Source organism: Kwoniella bestiolae, chromosome 6, assembly GCF_000512585.2.
Source record: "Kwoniella bestiolae CBS 10118 chromosome 6, complete sequence".
Taxonomy (NCBI): Eukaryota; Fungi; Basidiomycota; class Tremellomycetes; order Tremellales; family Cryptococcaceae; genus Kwoniella; species Kwoniella bestiolae.
The window spans coordinates 882,336-902,846 of NC_089246.1; the positions used below are offsets into that span (position 1 = coordinate 882,336).

Consider the following 20,511-nt stretch of genomic DNA (forward strand, 5'->3'; position numbering starts at 1 on the left):
TCAAATCATACTAACATACCACGCACTGACCCATTTGATGGATAATTTCATGCATACGTATTGACTTGATGTTATTTAGCTGATGGACCTGAATGATGTCTCACTCTATAATCCCCACTGCAACGTGTTGGTACAATGATATGAACAGATCAATCAACAATAGTATAATACACTCATCCATCCCCCCTACAAACTGACTTTCTTTTCCCTTTCGTATATATACAATCAACTGTTTATCTTTTTATCATTTCTTCTGCCTTCTTTCTCTTTTATCAACACCATACTCGAAAACAATTTCAGTTGTTATTTTGAGTGATAACCTTTTCTCGCTCTTTCTCCTTCTTACCCATTTCGTTTATACTTGATTTCCAATTCTATTTGGGAGGAAAGTCCTGATCATTATGACTGATCATTATCGTGACCGAGGTCAATACGACAGTAGGAGAAGAGACGATGAGGGGTGAGTCAACCCTCTTCCTTCCTTCTCTCTTTTCTTCTCGAACACTTTCCCCCTCTTGAATTCATGGGTGCAGACGATGAAAAGACAAGTGCGGTATCGTCTTATCGCCTCGCCCTTATACTTGATTAATCCCTCCTTCCTTCCTTTCCCTCCTTGCCCCCACTGAACGTGTCAGCTTCTTTCACGTCCACTGTCAGTGGCACTTCTCCGCCAGTCTCTACCACACACTACACTGCTGCTTCGTCTTCCCTCTTGTTATTTCACAGTATACATGACATATCATTACTGCCACTGCTAAGTCGATCATTTCGCTGACCTTCGTCATTTTCTCCCACTTCCTTCTCTCGCGGTAACTTCCCCTCCTTCTCCCTTCCTCTTCACTCCTGTCAACAGCCGATACAATGATCAAGAGCCCCGATACCAAAGAGGATACGATTACCAACCTCGATCTCCCATTCATTCTCAAAACCACCAAGAACCGATGTCACCTGGGGTTCATAAGGGTTATCATTCTCCTGCTCATGATGAGGTGAGCTCTTTCTCCTTCCCTTTTTTCCAACCGTCGATCATTGAACAGTAATGCCAAGGCAAAGAGCTAACTGTATGCTCGAACCGATACAGGATGATATGAGCGAAGAAGAAATTGCCGCTCAGATCGAACGATTAAAAATGCGTCAACAAGCTAAAGCCGCTCGAAGGACTGCTAATCAAGCTCCCCAAGCTGGCAGTACCGTAAGTGAACTATCGTATGATCCTCTCTAGGAGGTATCTTCATATTGAGCTGATGTCATTCTTGGCGCAGAACTCAAAATCCAGAAAAGAAGATTCGGGTGAGAACTACCAAGAAGATCTTCACTTGGTGAGCACAACTTATGGTCACGATATTACAGCTGACCTCACACACTGTCCCTTCAGGACCGACAACCTCACGGAGCGAGAGGACGAGACGAGACTCCTTATAGCCCCAGACAAGATCGAGCTAATAACACTCGGGCTCATCAAGAACAAGAACTATACTCCCCGGTGAGTGCTACTCTTCCTTCTTCGAGTACATAGGTCAAGTGACTCATCGCTTTACCAACAATCGCAGCCTGGTGCTAGAAATGGTCGAGAAAACGCCGAGCCTGTCAGATCTGGCAGAGTTGATCGAGACATTGGTATGGGTCGACCTGTGGGTTCAAGTCTTCCCTAAGATTTATCGGACAGCGGATTGCAGCTGACCTCTCCTATCTTTGATGTAGAGTCCACCTGAAAGTCGACTTGATCCTGAGAAGCCGAAAGACTTCATTCCTGTGAGCTCTCACATTCCCCGTGATATCTATGCTTGACCTCACTGATCTCCTGATAATCTGTTTTTGCAGCAAGCAAGACAGCCTGCGACTGGGCGGGATGAGCCTGTAAGAGCCTTGTCCCTTTCCTTTTGCATAGCTGAAGCTGACTTTCAATCCATCAATCTAGTGGAAATACTATCAAGGTCAGCGGATTTCCAGTAATGTCTTCTCCCCTGGATATGGCTTCAGACCCTCTGTCGTGAGTACTTAAGCAAGCTTTCTCGGTTTCCAGTCATCTGAAAGCTGAGCAATCCGCTATGTAGCCCCGGAACGATACTCTTCCTGACCCAGAAGAGCTTGTCGGACCTTACGGATCAGTACATAGGATCTATCCTGCTCCCTGCCCCGTATCAGCCCCTATCAATGCTAATGATGGCTGGGTAGACAACGAGGATGCTTCCCCCATCGTACTCGATCATCCAGCATCTCATGAAAGCTCTCGTCCCCCTCCTGGTTCTCCCGTTGCTTATTTCAAAAGACAACGAGAAAGACCGATCTCGCCTCCTCCCAGCGACCACGCCTCTGTTATCGTACAAGAAGACGAACAAGAACGAGGATCTGGTCACAGAGATCAACTTCCTCACTTGAGGGATAGAATCAGGCCACCAAAAGAAACACCAGCTACTCACGGTGCTGCCGGAGGTTCGATGGTCCCTTGGACTGGTGGTGTCGAGTGAGTCCATCGTTCTTCTGGCCGACATCACTAATTACCTGTATTGTACCTGTTAGATATGCCAACGATTACTCAACCGAAGCAGAAGGGGAGAAGTCCAAAACTGCCAATCAAGGTCCGATGATCCCTTTCGAAGGGGGTGTCGTGTAAGTGCCTCTGCTCTCACTTTTGCGAAATCGCTGACATTAATTGATAGTTACAAGCAGGAGAGCTTGAACTATCATGGTCCCGCAATGACCATCGATGAGTTACTCTCGTGTTTCAAGGACAGAAGAAGAGACGCCCCTTTTCCACCTCGAGAACCGTATGGTGGACCAAGGGGCGGTGGCAGTGGATATAACCCTCCGCGACAACAAGATAGTGGTTGGAACCGACCTGCTCCTGGTGGCGACCGACAAGGCTGGGGGTCAAGAGATCAAACCAAGGATGATGGCTTTGGGGATTCGGGTGGCCAAGGAGAGGATGACTGGGCATCGCCTTCCGGTGGTAAACCCAACGACAACAACAACGATAGCGGCTGGGGTGGGGGAGAGGCTAACAACGCGTCCTCTTGGGGAGGTGGTGGAGATGCAGGGTATGGCGGTCAAGAATCGAAAGGTGGTTATGGTGGTCCTGGAGGTGGTCGAGCTTGCTATAACTGTGGGCAAGACGGTCACATGGTGAGTCTCCATCTCCTCTCGTACTCTGTCGGCCTGATCTGAGATCGCTAATCCAGATGCGCAGTCTCGCGATTGTCCCGAGCCTAGAAAGAGTGGTGGTGGTGGTGGTGGTGGTGGTGGTGGCGGCGGCGGCGGAGGGGGCAATTGCTACAACTGCGATCAACCAGGACACCAAGTAGGTCTTATCTTGTCATCGGGCCTTGACTTAAGATGGTATGTAGCTGACTGTCTGTTCACCATAGTCAAGAGATTGTCCTGAGCCTCGACGAGGTGGTGGTGGCGGCGGTGGAAACTGCTATAACTGTAATCAACCCGGTCATCAAGTGAGTACTATTCTTGATTAGCTGTCTCAAACTAACGAATATGACAAACAGTCCAGAGATTGTCCAGAGCCGAGAAAACCAGGAATATTCAGAGGTACTTGTAATAGCTGCGGTGAAGAGGGTCATCGTGTGAGCTATTCTTCATGCTTTGTACCCGACGTGCTGACTGATCTGAGTTTATCTACCTTTTAGCAATCTGAATGCCCCAATGGTGAGAGTCAGAGGGGCTATGGTGACTCCGCTTCCAACGGACACAATGTTGGCGGAGGTGGCGCTTGGGGAAAGCAAAATGGTGATAACGACGGACAATACGATAACGGAAGTGAGTTGTTCTTGGTCATTGTAATTTTACAGGACTATGAGCTAACATACTTCGAACAGATACGAATGGCAACGACTGGAGCAACAACTCCGGTCATGATGCTCCGCCTACCCGATCAGCTGCCAACGTACACCCTTCTCGAATGGGACAAGTAGATCATGGATCGTCTTACAACCGAGGTCTCGAACCAAGAAGAGACTACGACCGACCTCCGAACGATGGTCGATCTAGGGATGCTGGCTGGGGAGTTAGAGGCGGACAAAGATCGCCTACCCCTGTTCAACCAAGGGATCCGACACCAAACCATGATGTGAGTATTTCTCATCTGTAACATGACGTTGCATATGCTGACGATATCCTTTAAATGCATAGGAGGGAGATGCCGGTGGATGGTAGATTGCCTCGACAACTTCCGTCTTCGCGCCACATCCTTCACCTGGTCACCCTCACTCTTGCCTCTCACACTTCTCACTACTGCTATTAATACCCCTCTCCTTCGTAATGAACAAGTGGTACTTATCCCGATTTCAGGTTCCCATTCCCTTCCGTATTCCTTCCTTTTCGTCGACTCATATACCCCTTGAAAGTCCAACTTCGGTCAATTGGAAATAAGATGAACGGTTTTTGTAGATAGATCAGATACAATTTTTGGGAATTGGTTAGAGAGATACATTTCCGATCTGAGATCGTTGAGTTAGTTGTATATAGTATAAATCGATGAGGTGTGATTTCCTGATTAGAGTGAAGAGAAAGAATGAGAATGTATATGATATACGACACATGATGTCTGAGCTCTGTGGTCAGCGTTTCGAGATACATTACATCACATACATACAGGTAATCTGGAGATCTATGTGTATGAATCTCTTTTTCTTTTAATCCCCTTTCCTCCATTCTGCTGTCAACCTTCCTATCGCAGCGATAACACCCAACGAACCACCTATCAAGGGGCTCGACCATAACCCACCGGGTGTCGACCAATGTACGGTCAACGGCGCGTATCCACTACGAATGAATAAAAGATCAGCTTGATGTCGGTTCCAATATGATGGGTTTCAAGAGACAGTTCATATAGTCGTTCGAATTTGGATTTCGGTTTGTGTAGTATGTGTGACTCACGCATTAATCATCACGTCGTTCTTCCATACTTTCCAATCATTCCTCAGTACGTTCTTGGCAGATACCCTGTCGTCACTGGATGACACTACGTTCTGCGACGGAGCAGCGGGCTCTACAGGGGATGAGGGAGATGGAGGTAGTTCGAACCCTTTCGCTTCTTCCTCTTTGATCTCTGGCTTGGAGTTTCGGAGAAGCTTCGTACGGCTCAGGAGGGATAGGTAGGATTGATGGAGTTTATATATGTCGAGGAGGACGTATAGCCTGTAGAGGAGGTTAGCATCTTCCTCGGCTGATACAATCAAGGTAGAGAGGTGCGAAATATGACGGAACAGGAGTTGTGGTATGGAGTGGGAGATCGTTCTTCCTCTCCTTCACCACTTCATCACAGGTGGGTCTTCTAGCTTGAAGATGTGTCACACACCACACCATCTGACCGTATCCAGCAGATACCTCGGTCAAACGCATTGAGGTGTGAGATGAGATAAGACGAGTCAGGATAGGATATACTCACGCCCAGAATCGTACACTCCACAATCCAGCCCATCCCATGCGTTTCTCACTCAGTGGGACTACACCCTTGGAAGCTAGCCATGTGAGGTGTTCAAGGGGATAGTATAGCAGTAAAGAGATAGCCTGAAGTGTGGGGAGTGTTTTGGGTGAGTCGAGGGATACGCCCTTGTATAGTAGGGATTTAAGAGATTCGATGGGGTGGGGGTGGAGGGATAAAAGCCATGTTAAGATTGGGAGGAGACCTACAATCGCACTAGAGATCAGTAATGAACAAGGACATAAGACTTATCCCATCTCAAGGTATGAATGATCATGCCGAGATGTACATTATACGCTCAGAAGTAAATATAACCCACCAAAAGCCCTAAATACCACCCTCGCCTCACCAATACCACCACCCATCTTACCCCACCCTTCTGCCAATTGCCTTAATCCGAATCCCCCTTTCCCACCATTTCTGACCGATCGACCTCCGAATCGTGTTTTCAAGGCTGCCAGACGGAGAAGTAATGCTATGACCAAGGGAGAGGAGTACTGGATCAGCATGAGAGAGGCATCTAGACCTGAATAGGTCGAGGTGAGTTTGGTGAGGCGGATGAGGAGTTGGCGGGGGGTCAAGGAGGAGGCGGGGGATTTGAGGGACATTGTGATGAGCTGAATTCTTGATTGAGGATTTGGTTGTATCCTTTATTCGAGGTTGTATCGAAGTCAGCAGTCAGGATAGAGACGTCGTTATTGCTTCTCCTTCAGCTTGTTGCTCATTGACGCCGATGTTGCCGGTTTACCCGGATCTTGTGCATGGACATCCACCCAATCTCCGACGGGTTTATTCGTCTGTCCGCTCCGAAAAGTTGAGAGATTGGCCACTCACCGCAGAGAGATTTCATAACAAGATGACAAAGAATAGATTCTTTCGTACAAGTATATAAATCATCTAAACATACCTGATCTCTCTCTTACTCTTTACTCTATATCATCCAAATCGATCATACAACAACAAACAAAATGTCAAGATCGTCGCCCGCTCTCAGACCACTCATCGCCTCCTCATCCCGCACACCCCTCAAGATCGCTCCAACAGTGATCCGATCATTCGCTAGTTCCTCGAAATGTGGGATCGCCGTTTCGTCCTCTGCGTCTTTTGTGGGCGTTGGGTTGAGTAGAGGTGAGATAAGGAGGAAGGATGTTGCATTGGGTGGAGGGAGACAGCAACGTGAGTTTGTTCATTGCCTCTGGTATTAGGAGGGTTGCTGATTAAGCTTTTTGTCTTACAACTGCTTTGACCCGTCACCAATCCCAATCCTATCCCTTGCTACACACGATTATATCATCCAATCTGGTGATACTCCCTCACAACACTATATAACAATCATCTATCCCACCCACTCACCCACAGGCCGAACAATGTTCATCCAAACCGAGACAACCCCCAACGAAGCCTCCCTAAAATTCATCCCCGGTGTCCCCGTAACCAACGGCGGAACACACGAATTCCTCGACCTCCGATCGGCCCTCTCTTCCCCCCTGGCTACCCGGCTCCTAGGAATAGATGGAGTAACAGGTATATTTTTCGGACCAGATTTCGTGACTTGTTCAAAGGACGATTCGTTCAACTGGTCAATCTTGAAACCTGAGATATTCGCTATATTGATGGAACATTTCTCCTCTGGCGCATCACTCTTCAAGGAGGGTCATTCGGCGGACCAAGCGGAGGATACTAAGATTCTCGATACCGATTCTGAAATTGTCGGTATGATCAAGGAATTGTTGGAGACTAGGGTTAGACCGGCGATACAGGAGGACGGAGGGGATATAGAGTATAAAGGATTCGAGGAAGATAGCGGGATCGTAAAGTTGAAATTGAAGGGATCGTGTAGGGGTTGCTCGAGTAGTAGCGTGACGCTGAAAAATGGGATAGAGAGGATGTTGATGCATTATGTACCGGAGGTGCAGAGTGTGGAACAGGTGAGTGTGGTCGTGCTCTCTCGTCTAAGCTTGGATCACTTTCTGTACTATCCTTCTTTTCGCTTCTCTTCGTTATATCCATTCTGTCGACATCTCGATTGCATGCATCTTTCGAATGCTAACAAACCTCTCACTATAGGTCCTGGATGAAGAAGAGCTCATAGCCCTTGAGGAATTCTCAAAGCTTGAAGCTAGGTTGGAAAAGCAGAAGGGTAAAGATGGTAAACCTGAGTGAGTGGATTAGACCAGCTTCCCGCGATAATTTTTTGCGTGCTGACGGAGTTGAGCTGATTTGCTTCGATATCGATAGTATGAGTCAATACCTCTCTCACTGATCTGGCTATCGGGCGTTTAATATGGCGATGTATGCATTACATAGATGTCTTAGTTAAGGCGCATCACCAGGATGTTGTTTCTACACTGTTCTTGACTTTTCACTGCAGACGGCTTTCCTCCTTCCTCCGCTTACCTCTGCTTTCCTTACGACTCCACATTCTACTAGAGCTCTGTGATTATTCGCTGTCTTCTCCATCTCATTCAAAGCGATGGCCTCGTGCGAGTACCAAGCGCTACATGCATATATGATCATCGGTACGAGCATATGTACATCACCCGCATCACCCCTCTTACCATAAGTCAGCGGATATCACCGCTCTCTCCCTCCATGTCCTGCTCGGTAAAACCAGAATCACTCGCATCCTGCTCTTCAACATCAACAATCAACCATCCATACATCTTCATCTCATAAGCTCACCAACCATACACAGGGATTCATGGAGGGCGCATAATGGCAGAAGCAGGCCCATCAATCCCCAACCCAGCCCCAATTTCGACCAACCCTATCACCTCGACAGCATCAACCACCCTACCTGCCTCCACCCCAACTCTACTAAACACCCTTCATTCCCTCCTTGTCGCCCAATCTTCCAAGAATTTATCTTCCACTCACCTACATCCCTATGCTCTCTTAGCATCTAGTGGTAAAGGTAAAGGGAAGGGCAGAGCACAGGAGATAGATGAGATTAGGGGATTGAAAGATGCTGTACAGCGTTTGAGGGTTGTTCTGGGTAGTGTGGGAGGGGAGGGGGATGTTGAAGGGAGGCTGATCAGGGGTTTGAGGGAGATGTGAGTTTTTGTTCCGTATCTGTCTTGTGATTCTGGGTCTAAGGCAGAGTAGTATCGACACCGTGGCTGTCATCTGTCTTATTCGTTTTATCTGGTATTCCCGCTCCAACCATCAAGTACCGCCCTCTTGCTTCAGGCATATATCCTATGTATAGCTTAGCCTACGAATCAATATAGATGTACTGACACATCTTTCCAGCTCATCACACCAGCTCCCCCTACTCCAACAACTCACCTCCCTACCCCACTCCTCCAATCCATCCACAATCTTCCCCTCAAAACTACTCACCCTCCATCCCATAAAACTCCTCGAGGCCATCTCACATCAACTGGACTTACAATGTTTCATCGAAGACTCTCAATTTGGATTGCTCAAATCGTCTCTCGCAATAGCAGGAACGAGGTTCGTGATTGACGTAGATCTCGAAACCACCTCCAGTTCGAATGCCACTATGGATCAGGATGAGGAAGAAGGGGAGGAGGGGGAGGGGGATGTGGATATGGTCGATGGTACTTCCACACCTGCACCTCTACCACCAACAAGTGCGAAGAAGGAAGAAGTGGGAGAAGGAAGAAGTAGGATCAAACTTTCCAAACTCGTTGTTAATCATGTAACTTCCTCGGGGGGTACTGCCAGATCAGGCTATACCACGAAGATACTTAAAGGATTGGTGGAAGATTATCTGCGGAACTATCATTCCTCTGAAAGTGTTTGGGAGAAACAGAAGGTGTTGGATAGGTTGATAGATGGATTGAGGGTGTTGAAAGAGTTGGATGTTTCTTCGATTGCCTCATCCTCTGCTGAACAGGGGAGAGATGGGTTTGAGGAGATTGAGAAGATTCAGATGGATATTGAGAGGATGTACGCTGATGATAGGTGAGTTCATTGTCCCCTACTCGTCATTGCTCAGCCCTGGTACTGATACTATCTTGTGAATTTGAAGTGAAACGAAAACGAGGATATACCGCACATCCCATTCATCTATCTTCCCTACCTTCCAATTACTTCCTCCTGCCACATTTGAGGAATGCAATCCCACGTTCAAGATCCGACCTTCCACCCCGGACGAGGAAGTACGAGTCCCCTGCTTCACTAGTATAACGAGCACGATGGAACCTCAGGATAACAATGTGAATATGGATGGTACTTTGGTCCAGAAAGGGAGGAGTACGGAGAAAGCAGGTTGGGTAATTGAGGTTTTATCTGAGAATGGTATAGATGGTCTGGTAGTAAGACAGAATTGGTTGAGTCATGAGAAAGAGGATGAAGGAGAACAAGGGGGGAACGGTGTAAGAGTTGAGAATCTGCTGGTGAGTACCTGTCACCTCATCTTCTCGTGGTCTTCACTGACATTGCACCTCATGCAACGCAGTATCGCCCTTTCCCTCCTCCGCCCATTCCGTCGTTGACTCAGCAAGTCCAGATGTTCCCTTACACCTCCACCTTTTCGCATACGCCTGTGGAGGGTGGGATAGAGCAGAAATGGAGTATGGTCCATCCTGGTCCTGTCGCTTTTGTAGTGGGCAGGGTTGGGATGTCAAGTGATATAGGAGAGGTTGAGAAGGTCCTAGCTGTGAGTCATCGTCTCTTCCCTCGTGGAGTCGCACTCGTCGAGACATTGGAATATCGGACTGATCGGGCACGTGATATCTTCAGTCGTTAAAAAATCAGATCGTATTGAACAACCTCTTCTCTTCTGTATTCATACCTTCACAATTACAGATGGAAGAACATGTGAATGATCAAGATGAAGATGACATGGATGATGATTGGCTATCCGGTGAGTTTTCGATATCAACCTCACCTAAAACCCACGACACGACGTAAGATCTCGGTCTGACCATTTGACCATGGCAAATAGGCGATCAAAAATCGATACCCATCAACTTGAGCCTTTCTCAAAGCTCAATCGACGTTACATTCCCATTAATCAAGAACGACAAAATCGTGAATATCGAAATTATCGTCAAACCCTGCCAATCGCCCAAAGATGGTTATGTCAATATACGAGTCAATGGGGAAGGATTCAAAGTTGGTTCAGATGAAGATGGTAGAGAAGGAGGGAAGAGGGATCTGGTGGGGATTGTACGAGAGGTGATCAGATCCAGATCATAAGTAGGATCTGCAGTGTAGAAGGATCTTTAGTCAACATGCATTGATGTGAGTCGGTCGGGGATTTCATGCGGGCTGATCTATCGTACGATACGATAGGGATATGACATGTACTTAGGATCATATCGATATCGATAGTCGGTCTGGTGGATCTTACGATATTTGACTGATATTACCATTGGAGAATAAGAAGCTGATTGACTTGATAGCACTAAGATATTCGCTTCTTCTCATCATTCTGTCTTTGATATACTGCCCTTCGGTCTACCTCGGAGGCAAGGACCGAATAGATTGTCTGTCAAATATGATCTGCACTTCCCTTCACTTCAACACTGACCAGTTACAAATACAAAAAAATACCTCCGAGGTGAGAATGGAATCTTCTAAGCGAGATAGATGATTGATCATATCCAAACAGATGTCCTTTGCCAAGAGATTGGATGTTGATGATGTGATGATTCAGTACTAATGTAATGTCAATCTGTTTATCTAAGGTCGAGGTTCGCGTCGAGATCTGATTTGATTGGGATCAGAGGAATCACTGTATAATCGAGCATAGCAAGGTGCAATACTGTATGTGTGGGAATAACACGGTCAAGAGCGTTCATCCTGCCAAACGGCTTACTGTACAAGCATCCCTTCATATATCACTTCGCCATCCTTCTCGCCTAACGTCCATCTTCACAGAGCTTCGTGCTAGGTGGTGCGCCCACACGCCTTTTTCTGCTGTTAGTGTGATACAGTACTCTGATTGATCGACATGCCATCTGATGGATCAGCGTCGCATGTCATTAAACGGGCATGATGTAAGACATGACTAAAGATGTACTATACTTTGGCTAACGAGCACTTCGGAAGTCCGAACAGAAAAGCGACTATTGTAGACCATTGGATCACTCGCTTACTACCATCATTTTACTCTGGTGGTCAAGTGATATCACCCCAGATCGATGATACTGAATACTGATTGATGACGAATTATGCACCAGATGAACCGAATAGATCTACTCTGCCTTTCTTTCTCGAGGTCTTGGCGAGGTGAACCAATCGAAACCTCTCCATGTACAAGGATAGTCTAAAAGAAAAGATAGAACAAAAAGGTATATAAACCATCTTACAACTCTCACTTTTCTTCCTACTCTTCCTCCCTTCGCTGACTCCTCTCTCATACCTCGTAAAACAACTTCTCGTAAATCTAATTTCTTCACCCCTCACACACAGTACACGAAACAATGAAGTACTTCGCCATCCTCTCCTTGTTGGTCCTCTCCAACCTCGTCACCGCCAATCCCAGACCTCATTGTCCGACCATCACCGACACAGTGACCAAGACTGAGTGAGTGCAACCTCATACGATCCATCGTGATAGACATCCCTCACTATACTCCTGAACATCCTGGTCTCTTCGCTCACGTCAGCTCGTTCTGAGATATTTCATTGTTTGCTGATATACTGATACCTAGGTACACCACCTCTTACGCTCCGACTGTCACTTCCACTACTACTAGGAAAGTACCCGTTTGTTATACCACCGAGACCCATACCAAGACTAAGAGTGAGTAGATCGTTCCTCGGGCTGGCCATAGGTGCACCCATAAAAGCTTCAAACAGGGTTGAGGGGTAGCTGAAGATGATTGATTTGTTCAGCTAAACATGCCCATGAAACTGATTGGGTGGTGAGTCTCCGTCTGTGACTCAATCTAATCCCTTCTCCCCTTCCTTCCCCTCACTTTACTTAGCGCATTCCATAATTGCTAATATCCATGATCCAGACCACTACCAACCACAAAACCAAGACCCACACCTACACCGCCCCTCCCTACTGGACCACCACCGTGACCACCATGGTCGTTCCCACCTGTACCAGATGGCACCACGGCCCTCCCAAAGACCACGACAAACGATCCGACACTGACGTCGTTGAACGAGAAGCGGACGCCGAAGCTGATCCTCAAGATGAGGTAGCGAAGAAACCTTGGTGTCCTCCCAAACCACCTCACGTCACTTCTACCGTCACTACTACGCTTTGTAAGACTGAGACTCCCACTAGCTGGGCTACGGAGACTAAGTGTAGATGGACTAAGACTAAGGAGGAGGTTGGTGAGTTGTTGTTTCTTTGTTTGACTCAACTTTCCCTGCCTTTCATGACCTTCTCCTTGTCAGACTCCAGACCGTATTCTATAGTGAAGTACAGTAGACCAGGTGGATTGAGGAGTTGAGCTGATATCGTTCTCTCTCCACAGTCCATACCAAAACCACCGTCACCGACCATCACACTCGAACTAAGACTAAACATGATCATCCCGTCATTACCACAGTTAGCATCACTCCCACCAAGAGTGAGTTACCAGTCACCTCATGATCAGGCGAAAGCAAGCTAACGATTGCTATCATAGCCAAAACCACTACTGTAACTTCCACTACCATCACTGGAAGATGCAGACCCACCCACCATGGTAAGGATGACGCCTAGACAGTTTGACTACTAAGATCGCCTAGCGCCTAGCTCTGTCTTGGGCATATTGGAACGGTTGAATGGTTGATTGGTGGAGTACTTGGTGTGATGATTACGCTCTTTTGGTATTTATGCGATGCTATATGCAAATACATATGCTTTACATCATCTTGCACGGGGTACGAGCTCACGTCGATGATAGCCATTTGGGATCAGTACAGTAATCAGTACGATTGCACTCATCCCCGAAGATCGTACTATGAGCTTATGTACTGTACTTGGTATCATGAAGAAGTTGGGATCCTTCATGAACCACAATGATACAATGGTCGAGTAGGGAAGCTCAGTGTGGCGCATGATACTGTACAACCTCCGAATTCGGCTAAACGATATTAACTGAAGAAAGAAGCAAGAAGCAAGCACAATCAACAAAATCAGACCCGGCCCCATGTGTTCCCAGATCGTTTGGGGCAGAACCTGCAGCTCGAATATACTGTATTCATCTGTACTCCAGCGTCCTTTCCAATACAGTATCGATCTGTTTGTCTGTCCAGGGGTGGATTCGTGATGGACCGAATCCGAATCATACCCACAAGATCGATCAATCTGTTTTCGATTTGTCTTGATATGGCATCCTGCTCATGTGGTCTTGGACCTATCCATCAATGAATTACCCTCAAGATCTGCATGATCTAGATTGAGGGTCACATCACGAGGTCACGATGATACTCATCTCGTAATTGATCGATCAAACCTGTAGATCTGTCTTGCGCTTCCTTGGCATCTTAACCATCACTTATGATATACCCCATAGATGTACTGTAGAGATTAGTTGCAAAACGATTGGGCTTTGATTGGTGAAATTATATATAAGCAGACAACCCAATCCCATCACGTAGTCAGCTTTTACTATCAACGTAGCATATTATTCTCAAGTAAATCAGTAACTGGGAAGGAATACCATTGCTCGACTACAAAATTTTCCGTCTTAACACTTACTTTATACGATATGCGGTTCTTGATGTGCTTGTTCGTCTTGGGAACAGTGTTGGCTCAAAGACAATGTCCCACTGTTACCACCATCGACACCATCACAGAGTAAGTGTTCGGTTGATGATCCCCTTTCCTCTTCTCGCTCGATACAGTAAGTGCTGACACTGTAGCCTTGTCGGATCAGTACTCAGACAGTCACCGATCCGACCCCAGTCACATCGACCACGACAATCACTTTATCTTATTGTACCGAGACTTCCACTACCTATATTACAAGGAGTGAGTAGAGTGGCAGTCTCGTATGAATCTTTCATTTTTAGGATTCATGCTCACATTCTGTTCCTTGACAGCATCTCAAACGCAAACCAATACTATCACTGTGAGTCAAGTTGAACCTCCCCATTCCGTGGCCGTTCATGAATCAGCACGTAAGATGACTCGCCGACTGAGTTACTGTAACTTACCAAAAACCTTTTCACTCAGACAACAACCTTCACGCCAATAACTACCTACCCAACAGCTATAGCAACCACTACCGAAACATACACCACGATCGAAACGATCTATCTAAATTGCGAGCCCACCTCCCCTCCCCAGCCTACTCCTAGGGGTATTGGAGAGGCTGGGATCGGGTTGGTGGATCATATCTACAACCACAAGTTAGAGGGAAAGGGAAAGGAAATGACTAATGCTGAAAGGTTGAGAATGGGATTACCGCTTAACAAACCTCACATCAGAAGACCCAATCAGGGAAAGAGACAGGATCCAAGCTGTACGACCGATTATGTTACTTCCACTACGACTGATACGATCACGACAACTGAGATTCCGACGGTTTGGGTTACTACTACGACTTGTCTGTTGACTCTTACTGAGGAGGTTACAGGTGGGTTGCGGAATTATCCTCCCACACTGAGTTTGTTGAATGAGATGCTAATACTGTACCTTCATTAAGCGACTGCCACTACCACCACGACCAACACTCTGACCATTACCACTACGACCGAAGCTCCAACTAGGACTTTAACTTATTCATTCACTGCTACTGATCGTATGTTCTCACCTATGACCTTCCTCGCCGCTTGGTCTGTACAGAATGATGTGCTGACTGTTCCCTCTCGATGTCATGCAGTTCTCTTCGTCACGCAAACAGAGTATCGATGTCAACCATAGGTACGTATGATCGTTAGAGGCGTATGCACAGGGAGGTGGAACGAAAGCTTCGTATAATGAAAAGAGTATCTCAATAAATTGAGAATTACTTTGACTCCGTATCATAGGTAAAGTACGAAATGGACACTGAGTAAAATAGCAATCATGCATCTGTACATATACATAATGTATGTCGTCTTCATGTAAATGCCTGGACGATAGTACGAAGCTTGGTCGGATGGTATCGTACGACACCCAATGCGTAGAAGATTGCCGAGGTAGAATACTCCTACCTAGGAGAATCCGGTAGATCCATTTGAGATTCTGCAGAGTGGGGAAACGCTATGACCCTGGAGTCGTGCTCTCCCCACTACGAAGGCTCGAAGAGGTAGCTTAAGGTTCTCGTTGGACTTGATGATGTCAAAGCTTGGTGATGTGCTATGGTCGATCAGCCCTGAGGTCTTATTCTTATTCGGCTGCTCTGATGATTGATCGTAGATCTATTGAAATGATTGATTGTGTGTGAGTACATATATATTAGGAAGTATAAGAGGCGTGTGGCATCTCAACCTCAATCTCGCCAAGTGGCCTTACCGCAAATCCTCACCAGTCACGATCACCATCACGATCACCATCAGTGATTGATTGATCCAATTGTGCAAACGCAGATCTATGTCAACTCCCTCCTAGATGGAGAAAGGGGAATGCGAGAGCATGTCATCTGACTGTTGAATTCCATCATCATTTCTCCTCACTTGATTACTGCAATATTAATTGTACATATACGCAGCCTATCGAAGACGGCTGTACCCCCCTCACCTCACTCGTTCGTGATACTTGCTTCTATATCTACGACTTTGCTATACAGCGCCATGTGGTTCATAATCTGGGTTTCTATATTCCTCAGTGTCAGCTTGGACAAGGTCGTCGCACAATGTCCAACAATCACCCAGACCGATACAGATACAACGTGAGTATTTCCACTCGCTGGACTGCTGAATAAACTAGCGTAGCAAATCTAATGTCACGCTGGGATGTATTGTAGTACCGTCACTGAGACTCAGGCTGAGACGAGCTACACGACTACGACTATCACCATTCCGTACTGTACAGAGACTTCTACTCATTCGGGAACTAAGAGTGAGCCCTCTCGTTCCTTCCCTGCCTTGACGGGAAGACATTGCATTAGAGATCTCAGGATATTAACGTGAAATGTACTGCAGCCGAAATATCAATTACCGATACATACACTGTGAGTGTGGCTCTTCCCTTCTGCACTGGTGCTGGTGCAGGACAAAGTATACACTGACTCTGCGCATCGGTTGCCCCAAGACTACCACCACCACACCCGTCGTGACCACCCTCAAAACCAATGCCCTCCAAATATACGACATAGACGGTACCAAAACCGTCTACATCAACTGCGACATCACAGGTATCGCCAAGCGTATCCACGATCCCATCCCTCAATCCACGTCTACAGGCAAACGAAAGAGAAAGGTGACTAATGCTGAGAGGTTGAAATTGGGATTACCACTTTTGAAACCCCATACCAGGTTACCTGGGTGGATGCAGAAGAAGCAGAATGGCGGGGGGCCGAGCTGTACCACCGCATATGAAACTTCTACTTCGTTTGATACGGTTACTACCACGCAGATCCCGACGGTGGTGATTACTGAGACGGAGTGTTTGTTGACTCTTATTGAGGATACTACTGGTATGTCGCACCATCCCCCAGGAATAGAGTGGTTATAGTGTATAGTATTTCTGTCGAAGTTAGTCAGGTAAGCTGATGGGATGGGTTGGTAATAGTTTGGGAAACTACTGGTAGTACCGATACGATCACTCATACCGAGACGTCCGTGCTGCCTACTACGACAACTACGAGCTTGGTCACATTTACTACGAGTGAGTTTTCGACTATCGTTATTCTGTGGCTTAGTTCTGAGAGGGTAGAGCTGACGGAGTGGGATTTCCGCATGATATACTGTAGCCCATACCAATTACATAGCCACCGTCACTTATTGCTTGTGAGACTTTCCAAGTGTTCAACCTGGAAATCAGATCTGCTTGTCAAAATCACCTCTGATCCTGTATATTTCAACTTGCCTTGACAACTTGTTTTATCGTCCGCCTCTCCGTGTCTGTTCCAAAACGTATGCAGGTCTGAAACTTCTTTTCTTCCTACCCTGACATCGCTACATATAAAGCAAGAATGCACAATCCTTTGTTTGAACGTATCTCATACATGTCAAGCAGGATCAAAGGACCGTGACCGTCTGAGCAGACCACTTACCAGCATCCTGTATATAATATACTTTAAGGACTTCAATTATAAGTTCACCTGATTCTCTGGCTATCATCTATCCCACCTATGCCTCTCGTATCAACTACACAACTTCACTTAGCCCCTCTGACAACTCAAAATGCTAAACTTCACTTCGAAGACAACCACACCTCTCTCCTCCAGTACACAAGACAACGATATCGACAAGGCCAAGATCGAAAAGGCTACCTTACCTATCACCAACCCCGGTGAAATGGACAAGAAATCAGAGTCCGATGAATTGATCTGGTAAGTCACCCAGGACCAATCTTTGCCTTACTTCGGCGATGCAACAAACCTGTCCGTCCCGATACTCATCGAATAAATAGGTTCGGTCCCTCCCCTCCCGATGTCCATCAACCACCAATGATGTTCTCGCCTAGCCCACTCAGGCCTATGACCAGCAATATAAAGATTGGAGGGAACGATCATGCCAGGATCCATTTATCAGCTTTTGGGTGAGTCAACCGTTCGTCCTCCTTCGTTCCCGTAGTTCTGCGCTAATACTGTACTGTGAGGGAAGTAGAGAATCTACTTCCCTGCCATACATTCTTCCTCCATCATCTCTCTTACACAGCCACGACTCCGAATCGTACATTTCGAGTGTGAACTCTGCATATACAGCTATCATCCAGCGAGTCAATCCAGTATATCGTACTGTAACGCCACAAGTGCTCGATATCGCTCGCAGAGGTCATACGCCATCTCCTGATGGACTGGCAGCAGACACAGGTGCACCTGACCTCAGGCAAATAACAGACGATGACGACGAGATATTACCTTTCACACCTGGCACGCCTCTCAAGATGAAGGGATGGTCCGCCCTCGTCGATACCCCCTCGTGTGGAAAGGCAGAACAAAATAATGGGTTCTATAATCCATATGGAGGCATCGAATCTCCAGAGGACGATGGGCAGCCTATCCCATTTGACGAGGAGACGTTCGGAAGGAAAGATACTTTCCGAGATTTGGTTGAAAGAGCTGGTCATGCCGCGGTGAGGAGACGGAAGGCCTCATAGGATGCCGCTTCGATAAGTACAATCTTTGTTCAATAGATCGATTATTCATCAGTGCTCGTCCTCTTATCGTCTCATGCATGGTGTTCTTCAACCATCGTAAACTCGGAATACAGGTGGTTATACTCATACACCTACTGCCCATCCTTCCGCACCCTCTCAGCTTTCCCATCAACAACCCTTTCTTCCCACTCTCCTCCAATGTCCCCCTGCGGGTTCTCAAGTATCTCACCGCTTTCAGCGCTAATCTCAGGCTGGGAGGGTTCGACTTGTCCTTCTTCCTTCTCCTGCTCCTGCTCCTCATTTGGCGGTACCGATTGTCCAGCTATGGCTTCTGCTCTTCTTTCTCTGTAGACATGTTTTGGAGTTTTGCTTGAACCACTAGACTGTTCATCGGTCGGGACAATCGAATTGGTCGAACGGTTTAGTTCTGGTTGGGCAGATTTGGATTTGGCTTGGGATGCTGCGGAAGCTATACTGCCGGGATTATACTGTTCCATCACCAGTGATCAGCCCAACGTCGTTTAAAAATTTCGGTATATGTGAGAGGATGAACGACGTACCCTCTTGAATCTCTCATAATCCTCCACAATCCCCATACCGACCGAGTTCTACAACGGATACGAAATCAGCTCCTTGGCTCATACGACCCGATAGTGTAAAGCTCCTACTCACCTTGTAGAGCTCTACCAATACCGTCTTATCAGGTTTCTTCAAATCCACTTTATGCCCCTTCTCCAACTTGGTTATTTCCCCAGCGACGGTGTGGATCATATCCATTCGATCGAGTCGGTCAGATTGCCGAGTGTTTGTTTCAATACCAAACTACGAGATAGTCAGTAACATGCAAGTATGACATGTACGACTTATGTTTATCCAAGGAATAATTGATTGATAGCTCACCTTGAGCGGTCGATCATCATCGGTCTTGAACCCTTCCGCCACGACTCCAGCAGCCATATCTGAAAGTTGCTTGAGTGTCGCTCCGGATACGCCTGTTATCGGTATTATACGTTTACACCATCTATCAAACAATGAGCAGAAGTAATACGTGAGCTTTTTGATACAAGTGGTGGGTAATAGGTCTACTGACTTTAATTGGGTCCTGGCTGATGATTCGGCTTGTTCCATTATATGCCTCACCAGTCTGTCGGGAGATAGTGGAGGCAGGACGTTTATGTATATGACTGAAGAGGATGCACCGATTCAGCGTTATTTTCGTATTGTGATCGAAGATATCGATCAGTACCGGAAGAAACCACTTACCACATATCACATCATGAGAGCATAGATCTAGATGAGATAGACGAGTCAGTACAAGCGTTTGACGCATCCTACGAGCGCGTTTAGGAAATGAAAAATGGACCTACGAAACCTAGTTGACTTCTTACTCTGATCCATCGATTCCAGATCCTTCTTCAGCTGAGCTTCGAAATCCAGCTCGTCATCCTCTTCTTGCTTGATGCCGGAATCGATAGTTTCAGGATACAGTTCATCTGCAATCTACCCATCCGGAACATCAACATTGACAGATGGGAAATTGAGCTAATCTCGAGATCGAAATGACCCTCACCCTCTCCAGATACTCTATCAACTCAGCTTCAGCCGATCGTTCTTTATTCAGAATGGTCGTGACGCATATTCCAGGAGAAGTGAGCATCTCCGGCTATAATCACGAAAGTCAGCTTACCTACACCCTATAAGAAGAAGACAGACAGCTTACCATGGGGTTGGTCCTGTACTTTCCCAAGGGGTTGAGTTTAGGTGTACCGTCCTCATTCTCTCTAGGTGGTCTAGGTCGATCAAATCCTCCTCTGCCTCGACCACCTCCACCCCCACCTCTCTTTTGACCTTGAAATTTGTAGAATTTGTTCCTCTGAGCGGATCCTCCGCCAGCTTTACGCTTGTCTCCTGTCGATGGTCCTGGTCTGGCTGACATCTTGGCTGATGGTGAATGGTCAAGATATGT

The 20,511-nt window shown here is 46.8% G+C and overlaps 9 protein-coding genes across 9 annotated transcripts; 7 read left to right on the forward strand and 2 right to left on the reverse strand.

Annotated features, from left to right (window-relative positions):
* Window positions 1-941: 941 nt before the first annotated feature.
* Window positions 942-4,164, forward strand: I302_107523 (uncharacterized protein; the record flags this gene model as incomplete). The annotated part of the gene is made up of 17 exons (XM_019193345.1): window positions 942-989; window positions 1,082-1,192; window positions 1,263-1,319; window positions 1,376-1,483; window positions 1,551-1,631; window positions 1,702-1,752; window positions 1,822-1,857; window positions 1,919-1,990; window positions 2,055-2,464; window positions 2,521-2,610; window positions 2,661-3,123; window positions 3,188-3,298; window positions 3,366-3,446; window positions 3,498-3,575; window positions 3,639-3,768; window positions 3,828-4,078; window positions 4,141-4,164. The coding sequence occupies 17 exons, from the start codon at window positions 942-944 to the stop codon at window positions 4,162-4,164; spliced, it is 2,202 nt and encodes a 733-aa protein (XP_019044822.1).
* A 479-nt stretch (window positions 4,165-4,643) lies between these two features.
* Window positions 4,644-6,042, reverse strand: I302_107524 (uncharacterized protein; the record flags this gene model as incomplete). Its single annotated transcript, XM_019193344.1, has 4 exons — window positions 4,644-4,773; window positions 4,888-5,148; window positions 5,399-5,639; window positions 5,754-6,042. The coding sequence occupies 4 exons, from the start codon at window positions 6,040-6,042 to the stop codon at window positions 4,644-4,646; spliced, it is 921 nt and encodes a 306-aa protein (XP_019044821.1).
* A 360-nt stretch (window positions 6,043-6,402) lies between these two features.
* On the forward strand, window positions 6,403-7,697 carry I302_107525 (uncharacterized protein; the record flags this gene model as incomplete). Its single annotated transcript, XM_019193343.2, has 4 exons — window positions 6,403-6,610; window positions 6,794-7,362; window positions 7,502-7,593; window positions 7,673-7,697. The coding sequence occupies 4 exons, from the start codon at window positions 6,403-6,405 to the stop codon at window positions 7,695-7,697; spliced, it is 894 nt and encodes a 297-aa protein (XP_019044820.2).
* Window positions 7,698-8,149: 452 nt separating this feature from the next.
* On the forward strand, window positions 8,150-10,603 carry I302_107526 (uncharacterized protein; the record flags this gene model as incomplete). Its single annotated transcript, XM_019193342.1, has 6 exons — window positions 8,150-8,487; window positions 8,687-9,364; window positions 9,432-9,798; window positions 9,861-10,061; window positions 10,145-10,268; window positions 10,350-10,603. 6 exons carry the CDS (start codon window positions 8,150-8,152, stop codon window positions 10,601-10,603), a joined length of 1,962 nt encoding a protein of 653 aa, XP_019044819.1.
* Window positions 10,604-11,832: 1,229 nt separating this feature from the next.
* I302_107527 (uncharacterized protein) lies at window positions 11,833-13,073 on the forward strand (the record flags this gene model as incomplete). Its single annotated transcript, XM_019193341.1, has 6 exons — window positions 11,833-11,936; window positions 12,064-12,155; window positions 12,248-12,276; window positions 12,373-12,700; window positions 12,844-12,939; window positions 12,997-13,073. 6 exons carry the CDS (start codon window positions 11,833-11,835, stop codon window positions 13,071-13,073), a joined length of 726 nt encoding a protein of 241 aa, XP_019044818.1.
* A 991-nt stretch (window positions 13,074-14,064) lies between these two features.
* On the forward strand, window positions 14,065-15,221 carry I302_107528 (uncharacterized protein; the record flags this gene model as incomplete). Its single annotated transcript, XM_019193340.1, has 6 exons — window positions 14,065-14,153; window positions 14,233-14,327; window positions 14,399-14,427; window positions 14,532-14,934; window positions 15,004-15,099; window positions 15,181-15,221. 6 exons carry the CDS (start codon window positions 14,065-14,067, stop codon window positions 15,219-15,221), a joined length of 753 nt encoding a protein of 250 aa, XP_019044817.1.
* An 851-nt stretch (window positions 15,222-16,072) lies between these two features.
* I302_107529 (uncharacterized protein) lies at window positions 16,073-17,234 on the forward strand (the record flags this gene model as incomplete). Its single annotated transcript, XM_019193339.1, has 6 exons — window positions 16,073-16,170; window positions 16,246-16,340; window positions 16,424-16,452; window positions 16,533-16,917; window positions 17,013-17,108; window positions 17,194-17,234. The coding sequence occupies 6 exons, from the start codon at window positions 16,073-16,075 to the stop codon at window positions 17,232-17,234; spliced, it is 744 nt and encodes a 247-aa protein (XP_019044816.1).
* Window positions 17,235-17,626: 392 nt separating this feature from the next.
* Window positions 17,627-18,545, forward strand: I302_107530 (uncharacterized protein; the record flags this gene model as incomplete). Its single annotated transcript, XM_019193338.1, has 3 exons — window positions 17,627-17,775; window positions 17,856-17,984; window positions 18,218-18,545. The coding sequence occupies 3 exons, from the start codon at window positions 17,627-17,629 to the stop codon at window positions 18,543-18,545; spliced, it is 606 nt and encodes a 201-aa protein (XP_019044815.1).
* A 131-nt stretch (window positions 18,546-18,676) lies between these two features.
* I302_107531 (uncharacterized protein) lies at window positions 18,677-20,481 on the reverse strand (the record flags this gene model as incomplete). The annotated part of the gene is made up of 9 exons (XM_019193337.1): window positions 18,677-19,033; window positions 19,106-19,153; window positions 19,218-19,367; window positions 19,446-19,566; window positions 19,636-19,729; window positions 19,809-19,835; window positions 19,913-20,045; window positions 20,116-20,208; window positions 20,266-20,481. The coding sequence occupies 9 exons, from the start codon at window positions 20,479-20,481 to the stop codon at window positions 18,677-18,679; spliced, it is 1,239 nt and encodes a 412-aa protein (XP_019044814.1).
* Window positions 20,482-20,511: the final 30 nt, after the last annotated feature.